The sequence below is a fragment of the Corvus brachyrhynchos genome, unplaced genomic scaffold (genome assembly GCF_000691975.1).
Source record: "Corvus brachyrhynchos isolate BGI_N302 unplaced genomic scaffold, ASM69197v1 scaffold239, whole genome shotgun sequence".
Lineage (NCBI taxonomy): Eukaryota > Metazoa > Chordata > Aves > Passeriformes > Corvidae > Corvus > Corvus brachyrhynchos.
The window spans coordinates 1,190,096-1,215,197 of record NW_008246057.1 but is presented as its reverse complement, the minus strand read 5'-3'; the positions used below and the strand labels follow the sequence as shown (position 1 = coordinate 1,215,197).

General features: G+C 37.8%; 1 protein-coding gene across 11 annotated transcripts in view; it reads right to left on the bottom strand.

Moving 5' to 3' along the window:
• The window catches only part of MAGI2 (membrane associated guanylate kinase, WW and PDZ domain containing 2), a 720,301-nt gene that overhangs the window by 27,272 nt on the left and 667,927 nt on the right, over window positions 1–25,102 (bottom strand). For all 11 annotated transcript variants that reach the window (XM_017745908.1, XM_008642498.2, XM_017745910.1 and 8 more), the window contains 4 exons: window positions 22,875–23,060; window positions 19,081–19,255; window positions 16,207–16,447; window positions 14,863–15,006 (listed from right to left, as the gene is read on the bottom strand). In XM_017745908.1, the coding sequence (XP_017601397.1) occupies window positions 14,863–15,006; window positions 16,207–16,447; window positions 19,081–19,255; window positions 22,875–23,060 (746 nt within the window). The remainder of the gene's footprint in view (window positions 1–14,862; window positions 15,007–16,206; window positions 16,448–19,080; window positions 19,256–22,874; window positions 23,061–25,102) is intronic.

Here is a 25,102-nt window from a genome sequence, read left to right as displayed (position 1 = left end):
CTATTGTGGAATGAATTTTTAGATTTGTGGAGCTATTTCTGTCTTTTCTAAATCCAGTGATTTTTTAAGAGGATCTCAGATATACCCACATATTGAAGATGCACCAAGATGAGGTCAGAGGTAACTGCAAGCATAAAATCAGTGTCTGGTACATGGGATCCTCATTTCTCTTTTTAGGATCAAAAGTTGACTCCTGCAGTTTATACAACACAGAATTGCTCTGTACTTCTCTTCTGGATCCTTCCATGCCTATTTACAGTCTCCAAACTGGAGATCTTTTGAAGATGGGGGGTAGGTAGAACAGATCAAAATGGTAACATCTTTCCACACTTACTAATAATGTTCCCAGAACAAATCCTTTGCCTTTTTTTAACACACCAGATTTGCAACTCATAGTCAGTTTGGATTCTCAGATACTCCCCAGCAGTTATCTCCTATTTTACATTATGCATCTGATTTCTCTGCCCTAAACTGAGCACAATGCACCTTGGCGAATTTTATCAGATTGACTGCTTTAGCATGAAATTTTTATTTTGAAATAGCCTGTTTCTCAAAGTCTTCTTAAACTCCCTATGAATAGTGACACACTGGCATCAGTAAATTTTGTTTTACTATTTATCAGTAGGTGTCCAATTATTAATGGAATATTGAACTGAGTTGGTTTCATCCCAGACCCCTCAGAACCACGCTTGTAATTACTATCAAGGAGCAAACTGTTCAGAGCAGCCTTTGAGAGGAATTATTGTCAGTAACCACTTTAAAAGAGATTCCACCTAGAGCCTTTTTCCTCATCCTTTTTATGTGAATTTCACAGATGGTAGTGTTGAAAGGTGAAAAGAAGATTGTGCATTCTCCTCCCCCTTTTTCCACTTAGAAATAAGAATGAATATCAGACATAAGAAAGGAAAATTAGACTGGTGTGACAAGATTTGCTTTCCACAATTTGTATGTCAGTGAACTTTCTCAACTTTTTGATAACTTGTCACAGATTATTTCTGAGTACAAAAGTTAAAGGAAGTTTTCTTTATTTGACTTCAAAAATAGGGGATATGTTTTGCTTTCTCTAGTCTACTTCTTACTTTCTTGTCCTCCATGAATTCTTGGACATAATTACTAATAGTCTATAAATTTATTTCCCTTAGTCATTGAGCATACATGAACATCAGCAAGTTCTGCAAACTTGAATCTAAGTATGCTTTAAGCAGTTCTCTCCTTATTCTGATTTATACTAATTTTTCTTTGTTTATGTTTTTTCTGAACATTTCAATGGAGACTGATACAAAAAACCCCCACTGAATATTTCAGCCATCTCCACATTCTCATCAGGCAGTGGACCTCTTTTTTCCCAGTTCTTCATGTTTCTTTAAATATATTTATGTTACCTTTCCTTGTTCCTTTTTAAATTTCTTTGCAGACTGTTTGGATATAATTCTGTCACTTTTAATCTTCCCTCTTCATCTAGTGGGTCACCAACCACCAAGCTGGTGTTGCAGCATCAAGCTTTGAGTGTCTAAATATTTTAGTGGGTATAACCCTGTGGCATTATTTTCTTTTGTGGAAAGTCACACATTTCAATATCAGACAGCTATTTTTAATAGGCATTTCAGCAAGATGCCTTCTGTGAACATATGTAGCTTTTCAGATGAAACATCAGAATACTTTAAAAGATAAACTTCAGTGTAGCAACGTTATTGTTTTGCATGGAATTTAGGTCCTTGGTCATGTTACAACTTTTGATTTCACTTCTGTTAAGAAATTAACAGAAAAAACAATTCCCTAAATCTGGAGAGTGGGCCTTCCCTATGATAATACCTTCAGCTCCCATGCCATTCATGTGAAGTGTTTGCATGACACCCTGAAAGGACACATGCATGCTAAATACCATGATTTAAACCCTCAAGCAGCAGGGAAAGCATTTGAGAGCACAGCCATTTAGATGTAATACTTCAACCTCACAAAGACACGGACTACATTCACATTCTTTAATAAATGTAAATAATAAACTTTAATTCGAAGGTGTCACAGCATGGGATCCATGCACAGAGCTGCGATGAGCCCTTGGCAAGGCTGGCGGCTGTTGGGTGGCCAGTCATGTGAACCAGATGGATGGACCCTTTCCCAGCCCCAACAGGGAAGCCCTGCAATTTGGGACACTCCCCAGGCTGGCATGTTACTCTGGTGTAACATTCCTGGCAGTCTTCAGCAAAGACTACAAAGCAGGAGTGATCTACTGCTATGTCCTCCAGATGTTCTCAGCAGCTTATGCGTGTTGGCCTGGGAAGCTTGCCTGGCTGCTGCCTGAGCTGTATTTATTCTGAAGAAACATGCTCTTTGCATCTATGAATCTGGAAATTTTATACATGCTGATTTTGTGTTGTGTTTCTTTCTTCCTAAAGAATATGACCATTGCTGAATTTCCATGCTGCTTGGGATATATGCCTACCCAAACCCACTGGTTCTTCTCCTGACCCAATGCCACTTGGTAAGCAGAACGCTCCTCTATTATATTCTTACAATGGGCAAGCACAAAGTAAACACTGAATGCTTCACCCCCTTAATGTTTTGAAATTTGAATATTAATTATTTGAATGTAATTATGAAAGTAGTTTGTGTGTATGGAAAATGTTTCTTTAAAAAATCTGTTTCAGTTCAAGTTAATTCAAATGCTCCATCCATGTGTAAGAACAACTGAGCTATAAAATTGGGCAACATGTTTCTAGCTATAATGAGAAGATAATATTCCTAAGGAATGTTTAAGTGACATCACTATTGATAGGTTAATTAGAAAGAAAATTGTAAAGCTTCTCCAAATCATTAGAATAAAGTGCCTCTAGTACATGTGGGTTCATCTGCAGAGCCTTTGTTCTGGCCATATTTTATAGCAATTATTACTGGTCTTGTTAAAAAAAGCTGACCATACATGCAAACAGAGTTTCAGAAACAGGGTGAACCAGAAGGGAAACATGTACAGCTTTAATGTAGTAAAGAGACTTTTCCTTGCTTGAGTGTGCTTTTAAACTACTGATGTGAGCGTTGTGTATGTTTGCCTCCATTGGCACGTAAGGAACAGTCTCTAAGCAGGTGTATGGTTCCCAGTTGCATGAAATTAAATTAATTGTGTATGCACATTTTCATTCTATGTTAAATCTAATGATAAAAGCAGCCTCAAATGATTTGTGTGGAGGGCATTTCTATCTGTCATTTTATTAATGCATTTTATAATTAAGCCTCAGGAAAGAGACTAATCACACTTAATTATTTTTATATGGGCATTCTATTTTTATAACTGAAACACTTTTTACATGTTATTTGTTGCTGTTGTTAGTGTCAATTGGTCCAAATAGCTGAAAAATTGTCTGTACTTGGAGACCAAATGGCAATTCTAGAGTATCTATTTTGGTGAATTTCCAAGTACTGTCAAGCCCTAGTATCATTGCCTGGAGTTAGGCACAGGCTGGGTATCTGCTGTGCAAATTTCCTCACAGCAGAGAATCTGTACTGCCTGGAAATCTCAGGGGTAATATGTAGCCTGAGCAAAGCTGTGGGGTTTTGGTCATCTTGGACTCCCTCCAGTGCATTTTAGGTACGTGCGCTCAGATGTCTCAGCAGGAGACAAGGTATTTGTCTTTGGGGAAATTACAATTACATGTCCCATGCTGCTTTTGAACCAACTGCCCATAAAGGTTCAGAGTGAAAAAGTCTCTTTTTCTGTGGCCAGCCAGCTATTTAAGCAGCTGTGGCTTCTTATCCCTGGAAATGCCAGGCCCTTTGTTCCCACAGAGACACAGTCTTGACTCCTGCCCAAAAGAAGGGGAAAAGAGTGGCCATGGGACATGGTGCAGAGCAAGAAAAGGCCTTCACACCACTCCTCAGCAGGAGCTCTAGCTTGTTTCTTTTCACTTTTTTACCCTTTCCTGAGAGAAAGAGTAGTGCTATTTGAGAAAGAGAGCTTGGGAAGAGGAAAATGTGCATGCCTGATTGTCTGCAGAGAATGGGGAGTGTAAGAGGGAAAAATGGAGTTTGCAGTTATGGGTCATGCAGTTATGACAAGACAGCAAAGTGGACTTCTGGTACTACAGTACACTTGATGCCTTTCACAACATTGCTGCAAAATAATCCATGTATATGTGAAATAAATCTGTCAAAGTTAAAATGAAAAAGCATTGTCCTCCTGGATTTGATATATTATTACTTTTTTAAAACAGAGGTGGGATAACTCAGTGTGGCATAATGTAATATTAATAACATGTACTTCACCTTTACAATCAGGGATGGGAACCAATAGAGACTATGAGAAAGGAAGAAGAAAATTTTCTGGTGTCTTCTTGATCAGGCAGTTCCCATCAGGCAAAAGCAAATTCAAGTTCTGACAAGCTGCTTTTATAGATCCTACATAGAAACCTGGGCATGGAGATTGTGTCATCCAAAGTTGCATCCATGCAGCAAAAGAGAAAAGAACATAAACCTTTACAAGATAAAGATAAAACCACAAAAAAATTTTGAGGAGGAAAAATGCTGAAATGTCAGATCTAGGAAGGTATTTTCAAGCATACCAGAGGAACAGAGTCTGTCAGATCTCAAAAGATAATTTGGGCACAAGGTAGAAAAGACTGCAGAAAACAGATTAATTCTTTGCATCAATGTTCACTGAAGAGGAGGGCAGCAAAACTCCTGCAGAGGGTCTGCTCACTGCAGGGTTGAGTGAGGAACTGACTCCAACAGCAGGGTCAGTGGCAAAGATTTTATAACAGACTGATGAAATGGATAGTGAGAAACCACCAGAAGTAGATTACTTTTATCCTCAGTTCTAAAGGAATTTGGATATGAAGCTGCTTCAACTAGTAGCTGTAGGACATAATCTACTGCTTAAATCAGTAAATTGCTGAATTTCAAAGGAATGGGAAGTGGCAAGTGTGACACCAGTCTTTAAGAATGGTCTTGGAAAGTAACCAAGCGAGTCTCATGTTCAATTGAGCAGATGGAAGGAAGCAATAAGGATGGTGAGGCTTAGCTGGCACATGGATAATGATGATACAGTAGGAAAGGGTCAGTGTGGCTATTGTAGAGGGAAGCCATTCCTCACATATCTATTGCAGGTCACTGCAGCTCTCAATGACTATATATATAAATGAGATCTGGTTAGTATACTGACATTTTCCGAAAGCTTTTAATAGTAAAGTCTTCAATAGAGGCTCTGGTGTGGGATGAAAAAGAATAGGGTCTTCTAGGCAGGAGATTAAATTCTAGGAAAAAAATGCTTTAAATAAGTGGTCAATTTTCACAATCAAAAGACTTTACCACAGTGATTATTCTGTTCAGCATACTTGTAAATGGTGTGGGGAAGAGGTGATAGGATTTGCAGATGACACATTACCATGCAGTATAATCAAATCTAAAGTTAAAAGCTCTAAAAAGAGATGGCACAATTCGGTGTGCTGAAGCAGCATTTGAAGTCCAGTGGTGCTGAGTGCTAAGCACCAAGTATAGTACATGTGGAAAACTGCCTACACCATCACTCTAAGTCAGCCATCACCCCTGAAGAGACAGATCCCACAGTCCTTGTGCTTAGCTCACTAAGCTGAAAATGTCAGCACAGCCAAAAAGCCAAACAGAATACCAACTGCTAGAGGCAGAGTGAAGAGCAGAGGAGAAGCCACGGCTGTGTCATTTAGGAACACCAATATCCTGAAAACTGTGGATTGTTCTGGTGCTTCCACATCCAAATGAATGTGATACATTAAGAAATGGTTTGGAAGAGGCCAATGAGGCTGGTCGGGGTAAAGAACAGCTCCCTTTTGATGCAAGATGAAATAGACTGGTAAGGTTCCGTGGGAAAAAGATGGATATGATATAGGTCAGTAGAATAAAGAATGATACGGAGAATGATGAAGTAAGGTTATTATATTGTAACTACAAAAAAAAAAAAGGTTTTTTTTTCAAACAATGCAAGCATTTAAACTTGGAATCCACTGGCATAGGGTATCTGGAATGTCAAAAGCATGAGTACATTCAAATAAATGGCTAAAAAATAGTCCTAATACTGAGTTCTAACATAGAAAAATCTATAAACTTCTGGCTGCCAGGGTGTTGGATGTTATACGCAGTGAAGAATCATTTCATTCTTGTCCTACATTCCTTTTCTAAGCATCTTTTACTTGTCCTTGGAGTGAGGATACTAGGTTGGTGGGCCATAGGAATGGGCCTCATATCTTTATCCTTTTACTGTCAGAGATGACCTCTCCCAATTTCAACTTGACGTGGTTTGGGAAAACACAGAAGAGAAGTCGATGCCTGTGTCACTCCTGTTGCTGGACAACATGTTTTAGTTAACAGAGCAGCATCATGTGGTGTGCTCATTTTTTTTCTAACACTCTTAATTTTTAAGTTAGGGTTAATTAATTTTTTAGACTTGAAAACCTTCATAAATATGCTATAAACCCCAGATTTAAATACCATGCTTGCCTGCCAACTAAGTATTTTAGTCTTAAAATTTAATACTAAACTATTTTTATCAAGATTATTAACTTGTTTTTTTTTCACAGCTGGCTTGAAAGATTTTGCTACTAGGCATAAAGGATGCTTTGAATGTGCCAACCTGAATACATTTTGCAATACTTTGTTAATTAAGTGTGTGAGAGGAATACCTCTCCTTACCTTTCTGCAAACAAGTTCTAAAAAACACACACAAATTTTTGGAGATATGCTGAATAATAGTTCACCTACAGTTAATTCGCTCTCGATTTATTAAGCTTTTTTACTGTCAAAATATATTCAGGATCCCCGAGGGCCTTAGTTTGCATTTCTTTGTTGTGCAGACAGTAGAATGTTGATCAGCTTTATGCCTGCATGTCAATATATTCTTCCATGAGTTCTGCCAATTACACTAACCCAGCACTGAGCTCCTCTTGCCACAGGCTGGCATCCAGCTCATACTCTTGAGTATCCCAGTTGAATTCTCTGAGTTCAGATCAATCACACCTAGTCTTACTACAAGTGAGGTTGGACAGTGATGTATGTAGTAGGGAATTGGAGTGTGAATTAGATTACCCCAAAGGGACATGCAATTCGGTGGGAAAGTATAGCTAACATCTTCCTGTGCTGTTCAGATGGATCACAAATCACAGAATAAATGGATGGGACTAAGAATATCTTTGTCTTTTTGTTCCATTGTAATGACAATGTTGACATTCACTGAATGCTTATCATGAAGGTACGATTTATATTACTGCATAAAGAAAGCCAGGTATGCTGCAGGTTTTAAGAGTAAGTGATGCTTAGTAGAAAAGATGGGCTACTTGACTGGCATGAATCACTCCATGGGCATTTGTCTTCCAGATGGGTGCACAAGACCTAAGTCAAGCTGCTGCTGGTGGAGCACTGTATGCTCCTGGAATGTACTTCTGCCCCTGATGTGTGGGATTATTCCAAATATTAGTGACTTTTCAGTGTGGTTTCTGACAGCCTTCTCAAGCCCTCACTCACATCAAGAGTTCAGCAGCTGAATCCTTACTGTGCCTAGCACACCATGTGGAGAAGACCTTTTTTAGCTCTTAGGACCTATCACTGCTCCTTCTACCTTTGTGTTTGCTGTGACTAGAGGAAACTTGCAAGAGGCTTTCCAACAGTAATATCCACTTTCCTCCAATATTCTGAACATAAGACTTCACTGTTTTTTAGGACCTGGAGAACCTGGGGATTTTAATGAGTCATTGAGCAGTATGTCAGTCTTGTGCTTTCTTTTCAATACAAAATAGGATTCCAAAGTTTGCTATAGCAGAAATTAAAGATCAAGCATTCCCTTGCTGCAGCTTTCTTGATTGGATAAAGAAATGTCTGTATCTGTCACCTACTCTTTACTGTGTGACAACCCTTTCTCTCTTATTTTTAACGCATTTTGCTCTAATCACCCTCAAGCTGAGCTGAGCTACTTCTTGCTAACTGTACTTACTGATTGCAACCTTAGGTGTTTTCCACTGCAGACTGTAGGAAATCATCCTTTAATGTGGGGCTAATCACTGATGGAGCATCCCGAATAGATGCTCTGTTCTTCATTAACAAGAAATCTTGGAGAGGCTCTATGCTAGTGAAGAGTCAGTGCAGATTGTGGGGTCTGCATGGCCAAGTGCTCTCAAGGGTTTCCATTTACTGTAGAGTAAGAAATTGTACATTCTTCCTTTTGAGCTTTGATTTGATGGTCACTGACAGAAAACAATCAGTCCTGTTGATCAGTGCTTTTTCATATTTACCCATTTTCCATATTCCTTTAGCAACAGGGCTATAAACAGCTGAGATAACCCTGTAAAGACTTTGTCCTGGAGGGACAGAAGAAACACAACAATAATGCATGGAGACCAGAATCACAAAGATTAGAAGGTTCCTCTGTGTGAGATTGCAGGAACTGCATGTGGTTTCTGGTACAAAATTTGGTTGTGCAGTGGGAATCTCACAAGACATTACATGGCATCCCAGCCATTTCTGTTGGATTTTGTTATCTCTGGGATGCAAGACAACAGCAACTAAAAAATAATTTTTAAAAAGAATAAGGATATTTTGCATGTTTATATGGACTTAAAATAAGCGTCTATGGAAGCTGTATTACGTCCAAGCCCCAGAAAGGGCATGATTCCTTATTTGGTGGAAACAGACAACTGATCTATTAAGAACCTAGAAATCAAGGGCTGCAAAAAAGAGATACAGTGATTAAGTGACTAGATGAACACCAAGCTAAATGTGTGCAATACATTAGCAATAATGAAAAGTGAAATGGAAAAAAATAACAATGAAAACAAGAGAGAGATTTCTGTTTTGCAGAAGTCCACCGAACCCAGAACAACGTAATTGATTTCGGGGTGCCCTGACTTGAGATGTTTGGAAATGTCATACTTCAGGGAGACAGGTTCATGTTACCTTGTTAAATTCCACAGTTATACAGCATTTACAGAGCCCAGATGCCTACATACCACCTGCTCCTTTGAGAAGCCTGAAGCATCTTAATGGTAATGAATTTATTCTGTGAGACATAGTTAGCAATAGCCAACTATCACATGCCACTCTACCGTTCAGAAGCCTGGACTCCAGACTTTTCCAAGGGGAATTAAAATAATGTCTCTTATGGCTCAAGAGAGGGATTTAATACCAGATTACAAGTCTCATAGGCACTCTGTCACTCTTTTGCACATATGATTTAGGACACATACAAAGGGGAAAATGTCAATTTTGAATGTTGTTGAATCCTCATACATGGGTTTTGACAGTAGTTTTAAATGCAGTACTTATGTCCTCCCTGATTTGAAACTTTAGTTCTGTTTCCTTCCAAATAAGAGACAGACTCTCTTTCTGCCTGCCTTTTTTGGCCCCTGGTTCTTGAACAGCCAACTCTCCCCTTCTGCTAGGAATAATTCTTGGTGTGGGTGGATGAAGGTTTCTGAACAACCTTCATAAGATTAGTGTGAGCTTTATTATTATGGGAAATTATTAAATACACAAACTGTGCTGGTTTGCAGAATGCCATGAACCTGACCACAGCATAGATTGCTTACTGGTGAGAGCATCACTGTGCTGGTCACTCGGCAAGCTGGAACAACCAAGCAAGGCCACACAGACTCTTATGCAACAACGCAGAAGCTCATAATTGACACTGTAGGAGCCTCCTGTCCATTGTGCCTGGTTTTATCTCCCGCTGTGTACAACTCAAACAAAAAGAGGGATGAAAGCCAGAGAAAAGCAACAAACAGGAAAAAAGACTGAAGAGTCAAAGCAGGACTGCAGAGCATGAAAGATATGGAATTCTGCTGTGCCTGGATTTCAGATGTCTGTCCTGCAAAAATATAAGAAAAATCTATAATAAAATGAGAAAAATAATGTAGTATAAGGAGATATGAGGAAGCTGGAGATAGGGCTAAATGGTGCATGAGGGCTGAGAAAAATGAGTTGACAAGACAATGAAACGAGAGACGTCAGAGATGAGATGTATGGCTTTTGTGGAAGATGTGAAAAAAAGGATGTAACTCACAAAGCGACAAAATGACATAGATGTACATTGCCTATAAAAAAGCACATTTCACCCTCATTCTTCAAGAATTTCATGTTATTCTGTACCTTTGCAGCCCTCAGCCACAGGCTCTTTGTTTGACACTGGTTTCAATAAACATGTTGGCTGCTGGAGATACCATTCAAGGCAATAAGACATCTGTTGATCATATCTCATGTCTAGCAAACACTACGACCATGCTTAACAATTCTCCTGAGAACAGTAAGGAACTTACCCCTTCCCTCTAAGATAGGAAGGAATAGAGATCTGCAAGCAGAGCTCTGATGATCATTGTCCTCGACATGAGGCAAAAATAAAATATAAGTTAGCATGAGCCTTATCTAAATAGGCCTGTAAAATTGTTTCCAGCAATGTCTGAATCTTCAAAGGCTGTGAGGACTGTGCTCCGCATTGTGTGTGTTGTGTCCCTTGTCTCTGGTGACAGATTCAACTCAATATGACTGTCACTGACAGTGTGTGAGCCATGTTCTCACCCTACTCTGAGACTGAGCCTTGCAGCTTTATTCTTAATATTGCCATCACCAACTAGTTTCAATGTTTTTCCCTGATGTTAGGATTGCTTAAGAAATGGAATCATGATATGCTCAGTCCTCTGCCAGTCTGGGAAAAAGTATCAAAGGCACTAATAATTCTCTTAACTTTTTTCATGGTTATTTTAATACGTCCTTGTCTCATGGAGCACAGACATAGATAGGTTTTTCAGAATTCACCGTTGGAGCTTGCTCTCTGCTCAGCTGTCAGAATGAAGTCAGTGTTTACATATATTAGATACATTTTATATATCTATATAAAATACACTATCAGTATGTAATTCCAGTGTAGTGATGAGGTTCTCCCTTACAGCAGTCTCCTATGAGGAGCTACCATATATCTTATCCATAAATTGCAGTAAAATCTTGCCACAGTTAATTGTGGTGTATGACCTGGCATATGATTTCATGTGAAGCTGCACTTACGGCTGTGGGTCTCCAACACTGGTTGAGAATAGTTTAACAACTATGTGGGCAGAGGATGCATGTGAAGAATCAGTTTCCTGTAAACCTCTGGGTCCTTTGATGGGCATTTCCTTCCCATGTCTAGTGATAGATGAATCCAAGTTAAACTAAGATATATGCCTGGGCTTTCTGCAGAGTCTATGGGCTCAAATCAAAGTCTCAGTGCATGTGAAGGTGCCATGACTGAGTGTAACAAGACCATGAATGTTTTAAAACTTCTTTTAAGGGAATAATTTGTTGAACCTCAAGACTTAATGCAGTGTCTATCTAGGCTGGCAGAAAGGGATCCCCAAGTACAAGAGCAATATGCTGGGAAAACTGATGAACTCTGCATGACATCAACTCACTGCTCTTCCACCTTTCCAGTTCCCAGAAGAATTCTGCAGAAAATCAAAGTAGAAAGCTTCATCTGTCATGAAGTGCAATTAAAGACTATTTTAGATCTTGTAGTCCTAAATTGGGTTGCTCCTTGGTGAATTTGTTTCCAAAAAAAACACAACATGCCTAGCATGCCATCCCCAGTGGGAAGGGAGACCAGAACTTATGATTGGAAATGGTGATGTGGTAATGAACTTCATTAAACTTTTTTCCCTCTTACATCAATATCTACAAATTCAGACAGTTTTGGCAGGACCAGTGGAAGATCATCATTCTTGGTTTTTTTCTATGAGTCTGTTCTGTGTCTGCTCACAAGTCTCACTGAAGTTCATAAAAGCCTGAAGATCGATCTGAAATTTTCATGAGGATGTCCTGATTTTGATGTCACTTTCTTCATCTTGTTTCATCATTGCTTTCTTGTTCAATTTCTCTTTGCTCCTATTATTGGCATATTGTACTCCTTCTGTACCTACCTTCTTCAGTTATGGATCTATTCTTTTCTCTTTTACAAGAGATAGCTCTATTCCAGTTCTTTATTTACATCTGTTTTCCTATATTCACAGCTTTTACTTTAATAAACTCTGCATCTGTAATGCCTAACACTTTTACATGTATTTAGACCTTAGAATCTTTTGAATTTGTGGTGGTAGACTCCCAGATTTTTTAACACATGTCCAGGTGGAATACAGCTGTTGGGACTCATCCCATCACTGTGGTTTTTCAATGCCCACTAACAGAGTAAACATACAGACTTTGGCTTCCCTACCTGGAGCTGTTTTTAATTTGAGATTTCATTTCTTCAATTATACAATTTTATAAACCCACTAATATAGCTTCAGTTCTATTAGTTTAAGGTAATTATTTTATTTCTGTAAAATAAATTTATATCAATAAAGCTTTATATCAATATGAATGAGTCTCTATCAGGTCTTTTGCTAGCTGTGAATAGATTGAACACAAAATGTTATTTGTGGAATATGTTTGCTTATTACACCTAAGTGCTCTACAGGTAACATGTTTTGTTATATGATCTATTTTTTGCAACAACTTAGCTGGTTTTATTTTTCTTTTCTTGGTTTTGTGAGTTGGAATAGCAATGGAGCTATGTGCAGTATTTCTTTTTATAAGCATGATCTGCACCTTGTGTTATCTGCTTCAATGTTTCTCTGTAAAGCTTCAGTTAAATTAAAGAAGGCTGTTCATGGAGGAGGAAAAGGAAGCAAAACAATAATGGAGACAAGTAGGTCATGAGAAGGACTCTTAGCTGGAAAGTGTTCAGATAACATCCTACCACAAAAGCGTGGTTTGCTATCCCCAGTGCTGAAAGCCTACGATCAGAGAATCGTGTCTTTAATGATGATGGTAGCTAAAGCAAGAAGCACTGCCCTGATTTTTGCATGTTTTGCTGTAGAGATGCACCTGTGAAACAGAGAGATGGAGACATGCCACAAGCAGCTTGGTGTTCCCAGCCAAGAAGTGTGAATGAACCTGCATTGTTAACAGCTGATATAAGCTTAGGAAAGGAGATGTGGATACAGAACTCTGCTTCCTTTCCCCATCTTCCTATGTAATATACTTCTTTCAATGTGTTTTTTTCTATTTTTGTTTTGAAGCTGTTTCTTGAGCTTCTGCTGTACATCAGTCACAGGTCACTGAATATAAGAATCTTTCATGTTCCAAACCCATTTGTCAGGTTAAAATGTCTGTTGAGCAGGAGAATAAAAGAGAAGACTCAGTGACAAGGATTCATGGTAGAACTGGTTCCAAAGAATGATGCTTTTAAAAGGGAGAAAAAAACCCAATTACAACTATCTGGCCAGAATAATAACATATTGTGGCCACTACAGTGAAAAAGCTTTAAACCAAGTTATTTTAGAAACTGTACTAGCAGTATTCATTAAAACAGAACTTTTCCTACTGCAACTGAAAAAATCCCCTCATATTCATGTTAAATACTTTCTATATTTTGGCTAAATACAGAGTGGATAGTCTAACTTCATTCCTTAGTACCAGTTTGTTTAAATGATGCACAGATTTTAGTGTTCATTTTCTACCTAATACAGGTTTTTACTTGAAATTAATCCTCTTCAAAGGTGTTCTTCTTTTATTTTTTTCTGTATTCTTAGCCATATGTCTCCAAATACGTGACTCCAGAGCTTATTAAAAGCACAACTTTTTTTCCATCTTTAATCACATTATAGCTACTAATGTACATCTTGCATATGGCTTCTCATTAAGAGCAACTGACAATGATAATGCTACAGTAAAGGAAAGAATAAAGACCAGAGAAGATATTCTTAACCTAAAGTCTGTCTGCAGCACAAAATCACCTATATTTCACACAAAAAATGCAGTGGGAGTATTTCTCAGTTATCAGTTGCCTGCCTGACTGCCCCACTGGCTTTCCTGACACAGCGACTACTTCTGCCACTGCTGCCAGTGCCAGGGGCTTGCACTTCATGATACAACTGAGGACTGACTGAATTTTGTAATTCCACAAAGTGGCCAAGTGAAGAGTCATTTGAAGCACAGCAAAATTCCTGAGTTATACACAGAAAGACAGTGCTCTTTCAGTAAGACATCAAATTTGATCAGATTGTTAAGACTGTGAAACAGAATATGTGTAAGAACCACAACATTTTTAGAATCTGCTCTTATCACTGTACAGCCCACAATTTTCATTGCCCATCTTTAAAGTTAAATATAGATTTAACACGACTGCTCTAATTAGATACAAAACTAACTTTTTATGTTGATTCTTGGTAGTCTTGCCTATGTTCTTTCCTTCTCCTTTTTGTGTACTCATAATTCTACAAAGTATCAGCAAGCCCGGTTGTGTTTATACCTTGTCTTTATCACAACTGGACAGATTAAATGCCTCTGATTAGGTTATTTTTCCTACATAGAGTGTGTGTTTGCTTTTTTTTTTTAATCACGATCCCTACAGACAAGATTGAATAAGATCAATAAAGAAATTTAGCAAACACTACAAAGGCAACTTGCTTAAATTAATAAAATAATACAGATGAGGTCTTAGGTTTCATAGTTGTCTAATACATGTCATATAGTTATCACTTTGCTTTCATGATTAGAAACCCAAATGTTAATTATGCTATTATTATCTAAGAAACATCAAACTTTGGCTGAGATTTTTAAGTTGCTTAGATAAGAGTGAAAATAATAATGACAAGAATTTCTAATAAGGCAAAGTTATTATCAACAAGAAGTAATAAACTTATTTGCAAAGAAACTACACAGATCTGCTATATGTATCAAGTAATTTCTTGAACTCCTCCAGAATGAGTTTATTTTTTAAGAGGTATTTGGCACTTTTTCTTTAAAACCTGATCAGAAGTGAAAAAAAAGCTTTCTCTTTGACCCCATCACTAGACATATCTGTAAATGTCGAAAAAAAATGTCACAATGCATTTTACTCACCCTCATCCTTCCATTTCTTATTGCTGGTCCATCTTCTGCTAACCTCAACACATACAAATCCATTTTGTACTCCCTTCCTCCTCGAATACTAAAACCAAACCCTTTGGCTCCTTTCTCCAAATCAACGGTGAAATAATCAAAGTCCTGTACAGACAAATACAAAATGAAAGACAATTAACTGTATGAACATTGTGGTATGCATTCAAGGAAACTTTAAAATAAATCTCTTCAAATATGTATTGATCCACTTGATATAAGCAAAGCTCCATAGCAGGGTCTGTGTAGCTTCTGATCCATTGTCAGCCAAGAGTGCAAGATCCATGGGAGCAGGAGAAAATCAAGAGCAAGCTTGGGTTGTGCAGTTTAGAGAATTAAACTGGAGATGCTGAGAAACACCCAGTCCAAGTATCTCTCTAGATGCTAAGAAGCATCTTGTAAGGTATGCACATGGGGACAGGGATTTGCTACTTAGATATTGAAATGCACCATATTTTCATGGGGTTCTCTGGATCCATTTAGGAATTTCAGTATTTTTCTTGATATAGTTTATGTGTCTGGTTGTGAAAATATGGACGTACAAACCACCTATACATGGTTCCAGCATATAGTGTCCAGAAGTTTACATTCTCTTATTTAATACTTTTTGACCTCTGTTTTTCCTGCCTGTATGTAAGGAGAAAGGAAGGTTTTTTTCAAAGTCTGAACTTTGAGCTAAATCCTCAACCTTCAAAACTGTCAGTAAATATCTGTCATCAGGAGGAGTCTTGTCCAAGGTACCATAACTCTTCATCTAACTCATCATCTCATCATCATTTGTCAGATCATGCTTGATGTCAAAGAAAGTAGTTGCATGGGCTAGTTTCTACTCATCCTGACTACTGCCAACAGAAATGTAATTTTATCAGTCAGGATTTTCAATCATTTATTTATTGATGCTGATTAGATAAAATCTTAATTTTCAAGAATGCTGTAGAAATGCACTCTGACCTCAGTATACCCGCCGTTTGATGACTATGTCCCAAGAATGAAAATATTCCTCTCCTGATGAAAAGGTTTTTTACGTTAGATTTTTTTATTTCAACTCTCCAGTACCTTAAAAATGGCATTTATTTAAAATTATGGTTACACAATTATAAATGTAATGTTAATTTACCGATCACAGTTATACATTAATCTTAATGGTTTGGAAGTAATTTCCTCTACAGAGAAATAGTAACTCAGAGTAAAACCCATTAATGTGTCTTTTCCTTCCATAATATCATCTTCCTTACCAATATCCAAGACCTGTCCCTACAGACCCTGACGCCTTCTGTGTGGGAGTGCTCTGAGTGTGCCTGTTTGTACCTGGGGCTGCCTGTACTCGGACAGAGGGTACTGCCTGGTGTCGGGTGAGTGCTGCCTGTAGTCCATCAGGGGTGGCTGCCTGTAGTCAAGCGGCGGTGGCTGCTGGTAATCCATCACCGGGGGATGCCGGTAGTCCAGCGGGGGCTGCCGGTAGTCCGTGGAGGACTGCCTGTAGTCTGTAAACGGGGGCTGCCGGATGTCAGGCTTCACATCCTGCCTGGCTTTTACTTCTGACCTATAACTGAGGAAGGCACAGTGGCTTAGTTTCAGAGAGTAGCAAACCATTAAGAATATGCATTGCATGCAATACTGAGGAGTGAAAATGAGCTGCCTGGCTGGAAAATTGCATGAAACAAATTTTCACAGAGAAGCAAAAGTCTCAAGGGTAAAGAGTTGAGCCGTCCAAAAACAGTGAGCACTTTTAAAACATGGGCATAAGCAATTTTCCCTCAGGTCATACTACGCAATTTTCCAGCTTGTATCAGCGAGATCAGAACTAAACTCAAAGGGACAGGAACAGAAAAAGCATCTTGATTCCCACTTACCTTGCCTATTTGGAAGATGAAACTGTGTGTGGAAACACCCGCTATACTCACTACAGAATAATTCACTGAGTTTATAAAGTGCTTTCTTCCAGAATTAATATTTCTATAGAATAAGTGGAATATGAGTGCAGTTTATATCCCCTTTCATTGACATGTGAGCTTATTAAGGTTAAATAAGGATAAATTCTTTGTCTTGGCTGTTATCTTTTAATGAAAGCTATTCTTTGATATAAAATCTGTTGATACAGTGTGTATTATTTTTATTATACACTCCCTATGATGCTATCTGGCTAAGAGCTATGGCAGTAAAGTCATGTCAGTAGTTATGCACAGAAATAACACAAGGTGAAAGGAAAAAAATTTGGTTATGAGGCATTAATAACAAGTAAAATATTATTTTAGCTGGTTACAGGAAGATGGAAACTAAAATTTGAAAGAAAATATGGCTTTCTGAGGTACAGTGACTAGTTATTTACTTTATGCAGATGGGAATTTCCCTTAGCACATGGAAATCAGCACATAATGGCATTTCACAGTTCAGGGTGAAGTAAAGAACATTTCTTATTGCAAACATCCATACCTCAGCCGTCTGGTGTACTAAAGAGGCACAAAGAAAGTCCTAAACTCTTTTAGCAAGGTAATTCTGTGATAGTGGTTTGGGTTAGATTTTAACAAAAATGTTCACATAGTGGATGTTCTTACACTATTCCCTAGGTGTCAAAGGAAAGACTTCTTTCTTGTACAGGAAATAGACATTTCAAACTTTGCTTTAATAATGGACTGGAAGTTTTTAGTCCAGCTAGTGAGCATGTCTATACATGGACACATACAGATATAGAGACACACATATACTGTGAAAGGGATTTTGAAATTTACTTAATGATTACAAAAATTACACTCTGAAAAAATGACAGCATTGTTTTTGATAATGTTGATTTACATATAAAAAAGTGATCTGAATCGAAATGTTTCAAAATGTCTGATATGTTTCAAAACTTCATTATTTTATTAGTATAGTTACAGTGACATTATGGCAAATCTTCCTATACAATAATTTTAATAATCTGAATGTCTAACCAGACACAAAAATATCAGAACTACTTCCCTTTGAGTTTTCTGAGACAATTAAAATAGACTGCTGCCACGTGTTCTTTTAAAACCTGTACATGGCATCTGTAATAAGTCCTGCATGCATACATGCAATCCTCTTACTTTCTTTACTCAGTATCATGATCCTGTAAAAACAGGCTTACTGTGATACTGAGCCTTATTAATATTGAAAGTAAAAAAAATAGTTAATATTCCTAAGAGTTTTAAAATCTTATTTTGGTAAAGAAACCATGTATGTGGCTATGCAAACAATCTGTAATCTAGTTTATAAAATTTAATGAAAAATAATACTATATGAACTAGCGGTAGTTGACCTTTTTCTGAAATAAGAGTCATCTTTAGGCAGGTTCCCAATTAATGGGCCACAGCTGCGTATCAGGAGATGATGTTTTTATTCACAGATGGAGGCGCTGTAATTTTTGCTGAATATGTAAATAGTGACATGTGCAATTATAGATTACACTTTTCAGTAAAATTATTACAGAATTTCTTTCTGGAACTTTAATTAATATAATTTGCTGGTCCCATCTGAAAAATCTCAATTTAAAAGGTATTTAATACTGACTTCCAACAGCACAGAATGAATTTTGTGAAAACTTTGTATTGAATTTTGTCAGTAACATATGTCTTCTAGGAGGTGATCACTTTTGGAAAAAGTACTCAGTGAATTATAAGGCAAAGTAATTTTCCTAATTACTCATTTAAAGAAAATAATTCTGAGTAAGCAAAAGTACTACATCTGTTAAGCAAGGAGAATTAGAGGGTATAGCATCTAAATCACAACTGAACTCAAGTATTTTCAGAAGAGAAAAGATACAATCCTGTAACCAGCATCATTTGGGGAAGAGGATCTTGATGATACGTGTTGGTCACTGAAGATTAGCATAAAGACAGTCAGTGTAATCAGCCTTGTTTAACATGCTAAAAAATAATCCAAAGACTAAATAGTGCTGATTGGAGGTCACAGAAAGTTGTATCATCTCACAGCCTGAGTGTGCTTTTTATATAAAGAGCTTTTAATACAGCTGGTCACAAAATTTCTGTCCCTCTACCATTTAATTTCCATTACAGATAAATTTGCTAATGTATATGCATAAATTGCACATGAGGAATTGGCTGGTAAGTGATACACCAGAGATAAAACCCACCATAAAAATATCTTCCTGACTCCAGACTAATATACAAGGCAAAAAAAAAGACCATTAAGAAAATGAAAAACCTGTTCTCGTGTCCCTGTGGCTGGAGGGGCTGTGGAGGTGGAGGCTGGGCCACGGGGCTGTGCTGGGCCACGGGGCTCTGCTGCGCCAGGGGACTCTGCTGGGCCATGGGGCTGTGCTGCTGGGCCATGGGGCTCTGCTTCTCCGAGCTGGGCGCTGAGGCTGGGCTGTTCAGCTCTGCATAATGGGGAGATGGAGATTAAAGACCTGTCACAGTGCAGCATTTAATAAAGGGCAAAGGTACACAATAATAATTTTTGGTCACACGCTACCTCTGCAAATTTATGCTTTGTTGCTTTTGCTCTCTCAGGTTATAATTAGATTTTAAGACATTTGAATGTAATGGTCTCCTTTTGATAGTCTGTGGGATCTGAAATCTTGGTCACTTCTATAATTCTGGTTGACACCGTCATTATTTAAAACACAACTGAACAAGGGAAATTGCTTCCATGTTCCACATAGTCTTTTAAAACATAGAAATACTGATCATAGAATGACAGAATGAGAGAATCATAGAATAGTTTGGCCTGGAAAGAACACTTTAAGATCATCTAGTCCAACCCCCCCTGAAAGCCATGATCTGGGACATCTTCAACCTGACCATGTTGCTCAGACCCCCGTCCAACCTAACCTTGAATGTTTCCAGGCATGGGGCATCTACCACCTCTCTAGGCAACCTGTTCCAGCATTTCATTACCCTCATCAGAAAAAAAAAAATCTCTTTTTTATATCTGTCTGGATCTACTCTTCTTTAGTTCAAAGCTATAAGACCTCTTGTTCTATCACAACAAGCTCTGCAAAAAGTCTGCCCCCATATTTCTTATAAGCCCCCTTTAAGTACTGCAAGGCCACAATAAGATCTCCTTGGAGCCTTCTCTTCTCCAGGCTGAATAACACCAACTCTCTCAGCCTCTCCTCATATGAGAGATGATCCAGCCCTCTGATTATCTTAATGATCCTCTTTTGGACTGGTTCAAACAGAACCAGAGGACCCCACAGCTGGATTCAGAGCTCCAGGTAGGGTCTCATGAGAGCAGAGTAGAAGGGCAGAATCACCTCCCTCAACCTGATCATTCATCAAACAGTCACCCCCATCAAATGAATCTCTCTCCAATTTAGAGAGAAGGATATTGTGGGGTACCATGTTAAAGGCCTCACAGAAGTCTAGATAGGTGAGATCCACAGCTCCTCCCTTGCCCATTGTTGTCCATTGATGTAGTTACTCCACTGTAGAAGGCCACTAGGTTGGTCAGGCAGGACTTACCCTTGGTGAAGCTGTGCTGGCTTTCCTGAATCACCTCCCTGTCCTCCATGTGCCTTAGCACAGCTACTAGATATTTGAAATGCTTTCCACTTAGAAAAAAAAAAAAAAATTTGAGAGAATGAAAGCATTTTACTGCTTTCTCCACTGTTTGGGATGATAGACCTGTCACAAAAGTTAAAACACTGGTGTCCTTATGTTAGCTCCTGCTTTCTTTGAGCTCATCAAGAGTGTCCTGTCTTTTTAAATTTTTGGGGACCGTGAACAGTAAAACAGTAAACCCAATCTCAATAAATTCTGACTAACTATTTAAATCAATGTTTTATTTCAGTGTATTGTGTCAAATGACCAGGATTTCACACAGGAACAGTGCAGAAAACCAGAATCCTTCTTTCCAAACAACACAAAATACAAAAAGACGGAGATTGGCATAGGAAATATGGTTTCATTGCTTTGTTACAAATAAAGGATGCCAATCTTCATTGCCTTCCTGCTGGACTTGGGGGAAGACACATTTGGCACTGAGCTTATATAAAATATATTTCTTCCAACATACTGGCACAGTCCTGTTGTTCACCATTTACCTATTAGGAAGCATAAATAAGAGAGACTCTGCCCACAGGAGGACAAAGCACTGTAGAAGTTCCTGCATTATGAACAGCAAAGGCAAACACTATATTTTTTTTATTCCTGCTTGCAACAGAAGGAGGGAGGCCAGTGTGGCATGGTGCGAAACAACCTAAATAGACACACATATGGCTGAACATCCCTAACAGCAATAGCTACATGATACAGATCTTGCCTAGTTTTACACTTGAATCTAAATCTAGTTTTAATTTTTAATTGTTTTATTTTTAAATTTTTTACATGTGAGTTTTTCCATATGGCTGCACATTCCTAATGGCTCTCTAATTATCTAATTTAGGCTACAATTATTATAAAAATTTTGGCTACTTTATTAAAAATATTTTCAATTTAGAATTAATTGTCAAAAAAAGCTTGTATATTTGCACTTAAAACATTCCTCATGCAGGCACAAGCAATACTTGTCTGTCTAATAACTATGCTTAAGGCTGCAATTGCCCATTTTGCATCTGTGAGTCTCTTTTGTCTTGCAAGTTTTAGAGAGGAAGATTGGAAATGTTGTCCCTCATTTCTACATTACTCTCATAACTAGGGATGAACTGGTCAAATCATGAGCTGCTTCTAAAACTGCTTCACATTTTTATGGTATTTTTTACCTGAAAGTATATTACAGACGTATTAGATTTTTTCTCAATTTTTATAAGCTGGGAAGCTAATACCAGAAGGCAAATGAGGTGTCCAGTGTCACACAGTCACACAGGGAAGCTGTGCCTTGGGCACTGATCATTTCTCACCACTAGCACCTGAGAACATCTTGTAGCACTGTAACTCAGCTGCACCTCTGCTTTCCTTCTAGTTTAATGTATCCATCTCTAACACTGAACTATTAATGATGTTATTTAACCTGGATACCAGAGAGGCTTAAACATACTTCATGGACTATATGAAGTATCACGCTTATTTTAGATGCTTGCAAAGCTGACCTCCAGTAATTACACAGATGCTAATTGATGTGAATTCTAAATGTGTGTGGTTGTGCTTTTCCATTCACTGAATTCATTTAACAGAGTAGATGAGTTCCTTCAGTTGAAGTCCATGACCAGTGTCAGACTATTTCCCTGTCCATTGCTGGATGCAGCGGCAGAAGGTGAAGGTCATCTAATTGGACCAAGGATAATTAAGTAATTCCATTACTTTCTGTGTGTCATTCCCAGCTCTACTGGTATTTGTTGCTGAGATATAAAGACATAGTCTCATTAATGTGGTACAATTCATGCACCAGTGCAGCACATTGTTAAACTAAAAAAAGCCCTGAAATCAAACCCAAACCCCATGGAACCAACATCAAAAGATCTTCACTGATTAGATGTGGAGTAATGACCAGAATAACGAGTCTATCCCCTTATCCTCATCCTACAAATGAGATAATTCAGGGTTCAGTTCTTCCTGCCTTGTGCATTTACAGTGATGTATCACTATATGATAGTGATGGAGAAAACTGCCTAATCTGAACTCTTCTTTCACATCACTTTTTGTCACATGTAGCTGGTAGCTGAACATGCCTGGTGACAGCCATTGCAGTCTTTTGTGAATCACTTTGTCAAACTTTGGCTTGGCTTATAGCAAGATATAAGGGAATGGACTCAAAACTTGGCTCTCTTGTAGAGTGCTTTTCCATGCAGAAGACAATTCTTACAAAAGACATTAACATCCTCTTTCTCTCTCTCTTTCAGGTTTCTCCAGGTTTGCTTTAAATATCCTTTTCATAACTTGAAACCTTTTCAAGAATTCAGACCCTATCCAAGCTAGTTCTGAGCTCGTAATTCTGGTGTGCTGCACGTTACAGCTGAGGAAGGAGAACAAAAGATGCTCTTTCAAGTGGTGACATAATTTAAGCTAATTGGAGGCTACTTAAAATTTTCTTCCTGTTTTTAAGGGCCATTAACTTACCCTCCTGAGGAATGATGCGAAGAGTTACACTGAGACCTGCATCTTTAATTAGCTTCACAATATCTGCATGAGGCATGTTAATAATAGACTGGCCATTCACAGCTAAGATCCGGTCTCCAACTTTAAGTTTTGCACAGCGATCCGCAGGACTTCCATCAATTATCCGCCCTATTTTATGGGGTACAGCTAGACAAGAAACAATAGACACAGTAAACATATGCTGAAACAAGTGGTGATGTTCACAAGTGAAAGAAAATGAGTTCATTTTGGAAGAAAGTTCTATATGAATTAAAAACAGCTTGTGTAAAAGCATATAAGAATATAAATTCTTATGCAATATCATTTGCATTAACACAGTACTGTGTTTTCTCACTAGAAATTCAGAATCCAGATGCATATCTACACATGACATATACATATGAAGTCCAAAATAAGTTTATAATTCAGCTGTTTTTCAAACCTGGCATGAAACCACCTAATAAGAAGATCAGGAAAACAATAAGGCATTAAAACAGGGAAAGGGGATAAATTTGCACAATAAGTAGCAGTCATAAATTGTCTCCCACCTCCTGGTTTACAGAATTTCTTGATTTGTATGTTGCAATAGAGGCACTAAAAACATTATTTATTTTATATACAAAAAAATGTTACTGAAAATGCCCAGGGTACATGAAATTTTTCTCCTCCACTCAAATGTGTTTATTGATAAGTAGAAATAATACTGAGGATTTATTGAGATGTGCAGCTCTCTAACTAGATATGAATAATAAATGAATAGAAGTGAATTGACAGTTAACTATGAGTACATAGACATGTACTACATCAAAACATCTCAGCCCCCTTCTCAAAACATTACAGAACAAACCTTCTCCTCTTGTTCTTCACCTTTCTGTTTACTCCATCCATGCTCTTGTTCTGTCTTTTCCCTCATCTTTGACTGAATTTTCTAAATATTATTCTTGATGTTTTTGCCCAGTGTTTCTACTCTATTATCCTCTGGTTTTTAACTAAATGCATATGCTATAGCTGACTGTTTTCTCTAGGCTCCCTAAAGAGCACGCTGCTTTCCTTTCTCCCAACTACTCATAAATATGCTTATCACAATTAAATTTGACTATATAGTCTATTAATATCCTAATGGTGTTAGAGTATTCCTCTGCAGTCCCACACTTCAGTCTTGGAAAACTTAGCACAAAGCAGCTCAGCCCCACTATCCACCTTTAAACTGGTGTTTAAAAACAATGTGTTTCTTTTTTCAAAAATAATATGACCTTAACATTTTATTATCTACAAAGAACTTGGAAACATGAAAGATTGTTCAAACACTTTTTGGGAAATATGTAGGCCATCAATGCTTATAGAAACCAAAGCTCTAACAGGAGATGTGTTCAGAATACATTGCTGCAGAACAAATTTCTCAGCAGCCTGATTAACATTTACTGAAGGTTTTGGTGACTAACACAGACTGCACATCTGATATAAAGTCACAACACACATACCTTGAAGTGACTTTTGTTTCTATTGTGGATGTTGTTTACAGTGTTAAAAATTAATTTTCTGAAAACTGAAAATATAAGTGAATACTCTGAAGTGCAAGGCATAATCAAACTGCATGCTTCTTTACCACTACAGTTCACACAAGAATATAAATTAAAACATGGCTTTAGTAATATAGACACAACTAGTGTACTTCAGAAATGTGTCATTGCTTAGGAAATAAGCACCTAATTTATGTCACAATGTCTAAACATTTCTATGTTTTAAAATATACTAAATATGTATAGCCACACTTTCTACAAAAATTGTATTTATTTTGCCCTTATTGCAGATGTGTAACTGCCATATATACATATCTGTGAGCAAACAAATAAAAGAGTAACTTGACTCTTAAACAGTTTATGTTCACACAGAGCCTTTTCCATCAAATCAGTCTTAAAGCATCACCAGGAATCCTTTAAACTAATACGAAAACGTGCCTGTTTCTGGCATATGTAATAAAAGATCTGTCTGAAATTGTCATGTCTTTACTATATATTAGTGGAGATCTGAAAATGAGACTGTCTTATGTAAAAATCAAGAAATTTGGTAGTAAGAAAGAAGGGGAAATATGGCAGAGATGCCACAGCTAAAATTTCCATGCTTGCCATTTCTAACCCTAAAGATGTTTTTGCTAGCCTAAATATTTAAGTATAGACATCGTTTCAATAGTAAGGGGTGTGGGAGGGTGG